Source organism: Narcine bancroftii, chromosome 5 (assembly GCF_036971445.1).
Source record: "Narcine bancroftii isolate sNarBan1 chromosome 5, sNarBan1.hap1, whole genome shotgun sequence".
Taxonomy (NCBI): Eukaryota; Metazoa; Chordata; class Chondrichthyes; order Torpediniformes; family Narcinidae; genus Narcine; species Narcine bancroftii.
This window is the reverse complement of record NC_091473.1, coordinates 10,858,462-10,869,414: the sequence shown is the minus strand read 5'-3', so window position 1 is coordinate 10,869,414 and position 10,953 is coordinate 10,858,462. Positions and strand designations below refer to the sequence as shown.

General features: G+C 46.4%; 1 protein-coding gene across 6 annotated transcripts in view; it reads right to left on the bottom strand.

Moving 5' to 3' along the window:
• Nucleotides 1–10,953, bottom strand: part of ttll3 (tubulin tyrosine ligase-like family, member 3) — a 77,547-nt gene continuing 66,594 nt past the window's right edge. For 3 of the 6 annotated variants that reach the window (XM_069936746.1, XM_069936745.1, XM_069936747.1), the window contains 2 exons: nucleotides 10,450–10,885; nucleotides 3–3,084 (listed from right to left, as the gene is read on the bottom strand). In XM_069936746.1, coding sequence (XP_069792847.1) covers nucleotides 1,480–3,084; nucleotides 10,450–10,885 — 2,041 coding nt within the window. In that variant the 3' untranslated portion in view covers nucleotides 3–1,479. Of the gene's footprint in view, nucleotides 3,085–10,449; nucleotides 10,886–10,953 lie in introns of all 6 variants that reach the window. The other 3 variants (XM_069936749.1, XM_069936748.1, XM_069936750.1) reach the window with 2 other exon arrangements.

The window sequence follows — 10,953 nt, the reverse complement described above, 5'->3', positions numbered from 1 at the left end:
TTAGTATCAATCATACCTATTTTGTTATTTAATAATTAATATTTTGAGTTATTTCAATGTTTTCAGTTATGGATTACTATTTATATAGACAACCATAGAACAGTGCAGCACAGAAGAAGCCCCTTCAGCCCATCTAGACCATGCCAGACTATTTTTCTGCTCAGTCTTATCAACCTGTACCCAGACCATAGACCTTCCCATCCATGTGCCTATCCAAATTTTTCTTAAATGCTGTAATTGAACCCGCATCCATCATTTCTGCTGGCAGCTTATTCTACACTCTCACCACCCTTTGAGTGAAGAAGTCCCTCCTCATGTTCCCCTTAAACATTTCACCTTTCACTTTGAGTCATGACCTCTAGTTCTTGTCTCAACCCACCTCAGTGGACAAAGCCTGATTGCAGTTACCCTATCTATACCCTCACAATTTTATAAACCTCTATCAAATCTCACCTTATTCTCTGACACTTCAAGGACTATTCAACTTTTCCCTTCAACTCAGCTCCTCAAGTCCTGGCAACATCCTTGTAAATGTTCTCTGAACTCTTTCCATTGTATTGATATATTTCCTGTAGGTAGGTGACCAAAACTGCATACAATACTCCAAATTTAGCTTCACCAATGTCTCGTACAACTTTAACATAACATTCCAACTCCTGTATGAATACATTGATTTACGAAGGCCAATGTACAAAAAGCTCTCTTTACAACCCTATTTTCTGTGATGTCTCTCTTTCAAGGAATTCTCCATCTGCATTTCCAGACCCCTCTTCTCTCGCACTCCACAGTCATTTACTATGCAAGTCCTACGCTGGTTTGTCCTCCCAAAGTCCAACACCTCACACTTCTCTGCATTAAATTCTGTCTGGCATTTTGCAGCCCATTTTTCCAGCTGGTCCAGATCCCACTGCAACTTTTGAAAGCTTTCCTCACTGTCCACTACACCCCTAATCTTCGTATCAACAGCAAACTTGCTGATCCAAGTTACAACATCATCATCCATATTGTCGATGTAGATGACAAACAACAATGGACTCAGCATCGATCCCTGAGGCAGACCACTATTCAGAGGTAGAATCTTGATAAGATAGAAACAAGGCAATAACATACCAAGGATAACATGTCTTATTCATTATTACAATAGCTTTCAATTTACCAAATACAACTTAATCACTATTACAAAACGTTATCTTTCAAAAGAAACAAATTGCTTTTCAAAACGGGTGTTTTCTAATAATGTAAAATGTCTATAAGGTAAAAGCTCTTTTATATAAAAATGATTTTACAGAGAACTTGCAGAAAGCATTGCCCTTGTTCTGGTGAGTAACTTGGAAAGAATGCATCAGCGAAAATCTCTCCTTCCATGGAAGCTGTGCAAAGAATCTTCTGGCAGACCTGGAGTTACTGGAAGAGCTGGAGAGGATCTGCCAGCCCAAACCTTGAAACAACTGGTCGGGATAGACCAGCACAGCAACTGGGCTACTGGAAGAGTGGAAAATAGCTTATCAGCAGGTGCCGGTCCGTTAGACCGATGGTTGCATTCTGTTGAGTTTCTATATACTTGTTGCTGAAGTCACTTGAAGATTTGCACTGAGGCTGCAAGCTAGTAATATGAAGCTGTGGAATATTAGTGTCCGTTAATTGTAACCTTGGTGTATTGTATGAGTAGCGCAATGGAATCGACTTTTCGTGGATTACTTTAATTTCGTTTGCTTCTGTGGTAGTTGAAACTCTTGAGTGCTGGATATCTTTAAAGTTCAACACATCTAAACTTAGATATTTCAACTTCACCCGGAAAGGGTCTCTGAATAACTGTTGACCAGGCAAGAGGAGGCGCTTTGCAGATGTGTTCACCGGTGAGAATTTGCTCTTAGATGGCAAGGGCTGCTTTCCATTCCCTCTCTTTCCTCCTGCTGTGCTGAGCTTTGGCATTTCAGGTTGCTGTTCCACTTTGTCACTGGAGTCAGGTTTGAAAATGTTTTTGGTTCCACCATCCTGAGCCAAGTCAACAATGTTATTTCTTATTTCCTCAATTCCATCCCAAGTCTTTGCAAACTGTGAGCCTAGACCATTGTGATTGCTTGAGTCACTTGCCATCTTATTGTTGTGAGCCCCCTGAGCTCTTATTTTGTGCACATTTTTAGAAACAAATGAATTCTTTGTCTTGCTGTGATTTTTGGAAATGTGAGTTTTCTCATTTTTATTACGATTGGGACTGCTGTGATCTTGGAGGATATTGATGGAATCCTGGGAAATCTGATTCTTTGAAATAATTGGATTGGAGACTATATTATTTACATCACTAACATTATTGGAATTAAAAGGATATTTTGATTTGCTAGGCTTAATGGGAAAGGGAGAATTGTTTGTAATGCTAAGTTTATTGTTTTCATTGGAGGGAACTGAGGAATTTAATGGTTTTGCTGTTCTTTTAGATTTGTTGGCATTTAATGAACTAATTGCAGTGTTTGAATTTATGGAATTTAATTTATCATTTGTGATCCTGGAATTAGCAACATTTATTGCATCTTTTGTAATGCTGGAATAAGTGCTATTTAGCATCTTTAAAATGCTTGGTCTATGTTTTGTAATGCTGGAATTCTTAGGAGTTAAATATTCAGCACTATGGGAATTATTGGGGGTTAAATGGTCTTTTACATCGCAGGAATGAGTAAGTTTCAATTGAACTTTTCGATTCTTGTAATGATTGGCAATTAAGGATTTTTTTCCATTGCTAGAAATGAAAACAGAAGAATCCTTTGTTGTAATGAAATTAGGAATGAAAGGACAGTTTGCAAATTCATGTCTTCTTTCAATAAAGGAGTGGGTTGGTTTGATGAATACTTCTGAAGCATCTTTGTTTTTGGCATTTTCAGGATTCGCTGATCTGTTTCCATTATAATTCTGGGAATTTTGGCAGTTCAGAACTTTGGCTGTACAATGTTTTTGTGCCATTTGGGACACCTGGGAGATGTCGTACATCGCCAAGCTCTTGTTCCTCTGACTGAACAAGGGGGGTTTCTTGATGCTTGATCCTTCAACCAGCAGATTTATTCCAAGGTACAGAGGAGTATCTGTTGTATTCTGTTTAAAAAGATGAGAATTAATCAAATTAGTGAATAAAATAAGGCAAAACTGTACAATTGTATGGTTCTCTTTCAATCTTTTTATTGAGTTTTGTAGTACAAACACACAATGTATAGAGGACACAAGGTTACTGATGCACCATCAATAACTCCAAAACACCGCAAGTTATGTAAAACTGATAGGCTTTTATTAGCAATAGTATGGAGGAACGTCCATGAACTGGGGAGGGGCTGTGGAAGAGTCACCTTTATTCAGGAGACTGTAAGAGGAGCCACAGGTACCATTGGCCAATGGGTGTGCACAGACAGTTAAATATACAGACAGTGGTTTACCAGTGACCAAATGTGAAGAATATAAGTAAATTTCCAAACATAAAATAATAGCCCTTCCCCATATAATTTTATCAGAATAACAAAAAAAATGAAACCTAAAGAACGCTAATCCCCTACCGAAAATAAATTGCACGGCTATTGTAAATTATTTAAACAAATATGCCTTTTGGAGAAAATTTGGGAGATTTTCTAGTTTTAAAGAATTTAAAACTAGAAAATTTTAAAGAATTTGTATTTAACAGTAGTTCTAGTGAACCATATAACATGCCATTTTCTTGTCAATCACTTTTCATTGACTCCATTTGCAAAATTCACTGATCTTGTCCATTCCCATCAGGTGAATTCAGCAGAGAAGGCAAATTATGTTGATAAGATCTCATGTCTTATTCCCAGGTCAGGGACATTAAAAAGTCTTGAGCCACTAAGTTTTTTTTAAACAATTATGCACCTTCATGAATGCTTGGTCAATTCAGTTCTCTAATCAGATTAGTTCACACTTTATAGTAAAGGGAAGTAAATCCCAACTTCTGCATACATAATCTTGCCTCTATAATAGACTGGATTATGAAGAATATCCCCTTGGAATGACCAATTTACAGTCTGTCTGTAAAGGTAATCTAGATTGTTTTATCATGAGGTACTCTCTCAACAACACCACAAGGTCAGCAGACTTTAGACAAAAAATATCACCACTAATTTACACATTTATGAGAAGCCTGACTAGATGGGCATGAGCCAAGAAAGATAAGATTGGCCCTTTGCATCCCATCCAAGTACGTTCCTCCCAGAATGCAGATGATACAAAATTGCCCTTTTCTCCTATCATGCAGAGGAAACTCTGAAATGTAGTGAATTGTGAGATGGAGGGTGACAGGCGGGCATGGAATAATAGCAAGTCATTGGGTAGGAATTTAATACAGAGAAGTTAAACATATATTTTAGCAGAAAGAATGAGAAGACCCAATGTGAAGTAACCATTCAACTTTAAAGTGGGTGCAAAGCAGAAACTTGGATGTTTGTATAAACTTTAAAGAAGAAAAATAAAGTTAAGAAGACAGTTAAAATGGCTTGCATGAGTGTATCAAAGGAACAAAATACAAAAAGAAAGTTATGTTAACTCTTTAAAATATTGGTTAGGTATTAGCAACAAAATTATGTTGAATTCAGAACACCCTACTTTAAGGATACAAAACCAACATCTTGGAGAGGATGCAAATATTTACTGAGATGGTATAGAACGTGGGGGTGTTTGCCTGAGAACAGAGAGGGCTAATAAAACATTTTATGGAGTTTTATAAAATCATGAAAGAAGCAGAAAAAGCAGTAAAAAGAACCAAAACAAGCAAGAAAAGTTCAGATTTATTGTCAGATTTTTTAAATTCATTGCGGTGGCATGGTTCGTGTAGCAGTTAGCACACAGTATTATAGCGCCAGCAACCTGGCTCCAATTCGCTGCTGCCATGAAGGAGTTTGTACATTCATGACAGCGTAGGTTTCCTCCCACATTCCAAAGATATCCATGGTTGGTAGGATAATTGGTCACATGTGTGTATTTGGGAGGGATGGCTCATAGGCCTTAAGGTCCAGTTAGGTGCTGGTTCTCAAAATTAAATTAATTAAAATCCAGAACACAGTGGCCTACAGTACACCACCGGCCTACTGCAGGGGGCAACCTCTGTACCTGCAGGAGTGTAAGGGGACAGGACAACACCTGGCCGGCTGCCAATCAGCCAGCCTGAATGAATCAAGCCCCACCCAGTCGGGTGTCAATCACCCTCTGGGCTATAAGCCTGCGCCGGTCTCCCGAGTCCTCACTCAGAGTTGCTGCAGCTACAGCCAGCCTGGTTCTGTGGAAGTCTTTGTGGATTAAAGCCTGTTGTACATTCTTTACCTTGTGTGTGTCTGATTCTGGCTAACAGCGCACCACAATTTAATCCACAAAATTTTCCCACAGCTGCCATGGAAAAACTCCTGAGCACAGGGAGCCTCGAAGTCGACCCACGCCACCCGGAAGCCCAGACATGCTTCGAGATCTGGCAGCACGCGGTCGAGGCAATCATTGAGGCACATGAAGGCGGCATCCTGGACTCAGATCGGAAGAGGCTGGTCCTACTCCGGTCAAAGTTGAGTCCCCACACCTTCCAGGCAACCAAAGGCTGCTTCACGTACAAGAGTGCAATGGACACTCTCGAGAACTTGTACAAGCCCCCCATGAATGCAGTCTGTGCAAGGTACCTCCTCAAGACCCGAGCCAAGCAACTCGGGGAGACAGCTGAGTCTTACCTGCGACACCTGCAAGAGTTGGCCCGACCGTGTCTGGCTGAACCCGGGGTAGGCACTGAGGGCTATGCTTGAGGGCCATCTGGCAGAAGCTGCTGGAAGATAGAATCTACGCCTTGATCAAGACACTGGAAGTGGTCCGAACCCTGAAAACTGCAGCCCTGCACATCGAAGCCTTCGATTCCAGGTTCCCTCAGGCTCCCTCATGGCCCTCTCACACTGCAGCTGCAGCCCCAGACCAAGCTGGGGAGGAGAACGTCGCTGCAGCAGGTGCCTGGCACCCCTGTAAGTACTGTGGGTCCTGGTGTGGGTCAGACCGACGATAGCGCCAAAACTGCCTGGCTAGGAACCCGTACTGTTCCCGATGCGGCAAGAGAGGCCACTTTGCTAAAGTGTGCCTCTCAAAACCAGTCGGCAGCTTAGCAGCCCTCTATGACCTCCCCTGTGGACCCCTCCACATGCGCATGCCGGGTGGTGCCATTGTCTTTGCTACAACTTCCTCCTTCCCCAATTCCAACGGTACAGCATCCGGCTCCACCAGTGATGATTGCAGCATGTACCTTGAGCACACGGACCAGCACCCGCCCTCGCCAGCGCCGCTCGCCGAGAACTACAGCGACATCACTTCCGGCAGACTTAATGACATCACTTCCCTCGGCGCAATGAACACGACTGGGAAAGGAGACCAGCGGGCCCCCACGTACCACCGCCATCTTGGGCCAGGCAACAGCCAACATGGATGGCAGCCAATGACGAGGAGAACAACGTGGTCAACATGGGCGATGACCAGGCCACCCTACCGACACTCCCCACACCTCTGGACACCATCGGCTGCCGCATGCCACACCCCATGACCGACGTCGACGTGGTCAACACGGGCAATGACAGGCCGCCCTACCGACACTCCCCACGCCTCCGGACACCATCAGTTTCTGCACACCACACCCCATGACCGACATCGACGTGGTCAACACGGGCGATGACCAGGCCACCCTACTGATGCTCCCATGCCTTTGGACGCCATAAATCACCATGCACAACCAGAGAACGATGACTTTGACCCAGAGACAGTCCTGGCTGCCACCATGCTGACCAGGGACATCCCTCACGACCTTGGGCTCTTTTCGATGGACGTGCAAGTCAACAGGCAGGTAACAAACTACCTGTTCAATAGTAGCAGCACCGAGAGCTTCATTCACCCGAGTGTGGCTCACTCCCTGAGATTAAAACCCCACCACCTGCTTGATCATCCCCAAAGATAAGACTGTTAGTACTCTCGGGCGCTGCTCGGCCGATATAACTGTGGGAGGGGAGACTTACACGGGGTTCAGGCTCCTGGTCATGCCCAAACTCTGTGCCCAGTCCTCCTGGGCCTAGATTTCCAGTGCCACTTGCAGAGTGTCATCCTTCAGGGGGCCCCAACCTCCACTCACGTTACACAGCCTGCCAACCTACCAGCTTCGGCCAATCTGCGGCCTCTCCACACTACGCATAAACCTACCGGCGCTCTTCCTACATCTTACGCCAGGCTGCAAGGCAATTGCCACCAGAAGTAGTCGCTATTGCACCGCAGAAAGAGACTTCATCAAGGCAGAGGTGCAGTGACTCCTGGTGGAAGGTGTCATACAGCCCAGTAACAGCCCTTGGAGAGCCCAAGTCCTGGTGGTCAAAGCAGAGGATGGTCGTGGATTACAGCCAGACCATTAACTGGTACACTCAACTGGATGCCTACCCCTGCCTAGGATCACTGACATGGTCAACAAGATAGCCCACTACCGGGTTTTCTCCATGATTGACCTGAAGTCGGCATATCACCAAATCCCCATCCACCCAAAGGACAAGCCCTAGACCGCCTTCGAGGCAGATGGGTGCCTGTACCAGTTCCACCGAGTTTCCTTTGGGGTCACAAACGGGGTCTCCGTCTTCCAGTGGGAGATGGATCGCATGGTAGACCGGCACAAGTTAAAGGCAACATTCCTGTATCTGGATAACATCACTATCTGCGGCCGTGACCAGCAGGACCATGATGCTAACCTGGAAAAATTCCTCCAGACAGCCGGGGAGCTGAACCTCACTTACAACAAGGAGAAGTGTGTGTTTAGCACCACCCGTCTCGCCATCCTGGGGTACATTGTGGCCCATGGGGTTGTCACCCCAGATCCAGAAAGGAGGTGCCCATTAATGGAGCTTCATCTCCTCCCCATGCTAGAGGCCCTCCACAGGTGCCTTGGCCTATTCTCCTATTACTCTTGCTTCTCGGACAAGGTCCACGCATTGGCCCAAGCTACAACTTTTCCCCTCCCAGCTGAGGCACAGGCAGTCTTCATCTGCATCAGGCAGGACATCGCGGATGCCATGATGCAGGCCGTGGATGAGGACTCTCCCTTCCAGGTGGAGAGCAATGCCTCCGAGGTAGCCCTCGCTGCTACCCTCAACCAAGGGGGGGGGGGGGGCGCGCCCCGTCGCTTTCTTCTCTAGGACCTTCCACAGCTCCGAGCTAGGGCATTCCGCCATTGAAAAGGAGGCCCAGGCGATTGTGGAAGCAGTCCACCACTGGTGCCACTACCTGGCCGGCAGGATATTCACTCTCCTCATGGACCACCGGGCCATTACCCACAAGAGCAAGATCAAGAATGACAAGATCCTGCACTGGAGAGTCGAGCTGGCAACCTACAGCTATAACATCCAGTACCGCCCTGGGAAGTTTAACGACTCCCCCGATGCCCTCTCTCGGACCTGCACATCTATGCACGATGACAGGCTGCAAGCAATGCATCAGTTCCTCTGCCATCCGCGTGTCACCAGGTTGTTCCACTTCATTAAGTCCTGGAACCATCAGGGACGTCAAGGACATGACTGAGGCCTGCCGGGTCTGCACAGAGTGTAAACCCCATTTCTTCCACCCGGTCCAGGCCCATGTCGTAAAGGCCACTTGGCCCTTCGAGTGTCTCAGCATGGACTTCAAAGGGCTCTGCCACAAACCGAAACGTCTACTTCCTCATGGTAGTGGGCAAGTACTCACGCTTCCCTTTCGCTATACCTTGCCCGGACACCTCCACGGCCACCATCATCAGGGCCCTGGGGCAGATCTTCATCATGTTTGATTACCCCGCTTTCATCCACAGCAACCGGGGGACTAGTTTCATGAGTGACGAGCTGCGTCAGTACCTGATGTCGAGGGGGATCGCAACTAGCCGCACGAGTTATAACCTGAGAGGCAATGGGCAAGTGGAACGTGAAAACGGGGTGGTCTGGAAGACAATCCTCCTGGCTCTCAAGTCGAAAGGGAGGGTCGTTGAGTATTGGCAGGACCCCCTGCCTGATGTGCTCCATGCCATTCGGTCACTGCTATGTACGACTACCAACGAGACCCCTCATGAATGTCTGTTCAAATTCCCCAGGAAGTCGGCGACTGGAATGTCCCTCCCAGCATGGCTCATGTCCCCGGGGACCAGTGCTCCTGCGTAAACACGTACGGGCACACAAGGCCTAACCCCCGGTCAAGCAGGTCTTCCTCTTACACGCGAACCACAACTAAGCCTATGTTAGGTTCGGCAGTGGAAGGGAGGACTCAGTCTCAACCAGGGACCTGGCACCAGCAGGCGCACCCACCACTCCACAGCATCCTTCAGCCCAGGACATCGCTGACTGGGCATATATCCCCGTCCCCAGGCAGCTATGGGGTGCGCAGGACCTCCTTGACCACCAGGGGGCCGCTTCAGTCCTGGGGGACGAACCTGCCCCCCCACCCATCCAATACGACTCAACCCTGGCCCCCTTGGTCACCTCTCCGTGCGGCACCACACCAGATACACAGACCCCTGCCGCCAGCCCCCCCCCCACTGCCCCTCCAACCAGTGACCAGGAGCCAGTCCTATGACTGTCACAGAGACCCCGCCTGCTGCCGGATCGTCCCAATCTGTAAATATTGTATTTTGTATAGCGGGTACAATTCCTTGTTACTGCCACCCCCCCCCCCCCCGGGACAATTTTAAAGAAGGGGGTGAATGTGGTGGTACACCACTGGCCTACTGCAGAGAGCAACCTCTCCACCTGCAGGAGTGTAAGGGGACAGGACAACACCTGGCCGGCTGCCAATCAGTTGGCCTGAATGGATCAAGCCCCACCTGGTCGGGTATCAATCACCCTCTGGGATACAAGTCTGCGCCGGCCTCCCGAGGCCTCACTCAGAGTTGCTGCAGCTACAGACAGCCTGGCTCTGTGGAAGTCTTTGTGACTGTTGTACAGTTCTTACCTTGTGTGTGTCTGAATCTGGCTAACAGCACACCACAGTGCTCAAAACATGTAGTGGTACGAGATTTATTAGTACCATTTAAAGGACAAATAATTGAAGGAAAATTAATTACAGGACCATAGAAAAAGAGCAGGGTACAGGAATCGAATGAAATAGCTGCTGAAATAGTGAAATAATAACCTCTCTTTTGTACAAAAACTCAGGGTGGGAGTTATTGTCTCTTTTACTTCCACTAATTAGTTCCCTTTCTTCACTAACAGAAATGAAAATGGTGGAAACACTCAACAGGGATGAAGCATTGGTGGAAGGAGAAAATCGAGTTAAATGTTCAACGTTTTCTTGTTCTGATGAAATGTGACTCTGCTTCTCTCTCTCTGCACATGCTGCCTGACCTTCTGAATGTCTCCAGCACCTTTTATTTAATATTCCAGATTTCCAGCATCTCAATTTCTTACTTTTGGAACATTTCCTTTCTTGCTGCAAGTTTTACATTACCTGTTTATACAAAAGCTCAAATTGGCCTGTGTCGCACGTCTTCTCATTCTTCCGATCGATAACCACTTTAATAGCATCCTCTTGAACGTTGCTGCACAGTGCCGCTGTCACTGGTGTTGAGGCTGACATAGTGGGGCTACAATTAATTTCAATCAGCCAAGGTTTGAAGTCTTCCCCTAACAGGAAATCAGCTCCATATAATTCAAAACTGTTCTTGCGGGGTTTGACAACATCCTGCATAATCTGCATGGTGTTTACAATTGCCTTTTTCATCCCAGGTGATATTATATCCTCCCAGGCACTTGTAAAGCCGCTTTTGTTCAAATATTCCTTGAACTGGTTGCTGGACCACATGTTATCTTTAGGAACTAGTGGGTGTCGGCTGGAGGAGGCTACATAATGTTTTTGAATAGAGTTATTGCACAAGTGAATGGCTCTAAAGGATGCAAAGAAAAAAATGTTATTCTCAAAGTGATTGATTGGAGTTATTTTTAAGGTTTGTGT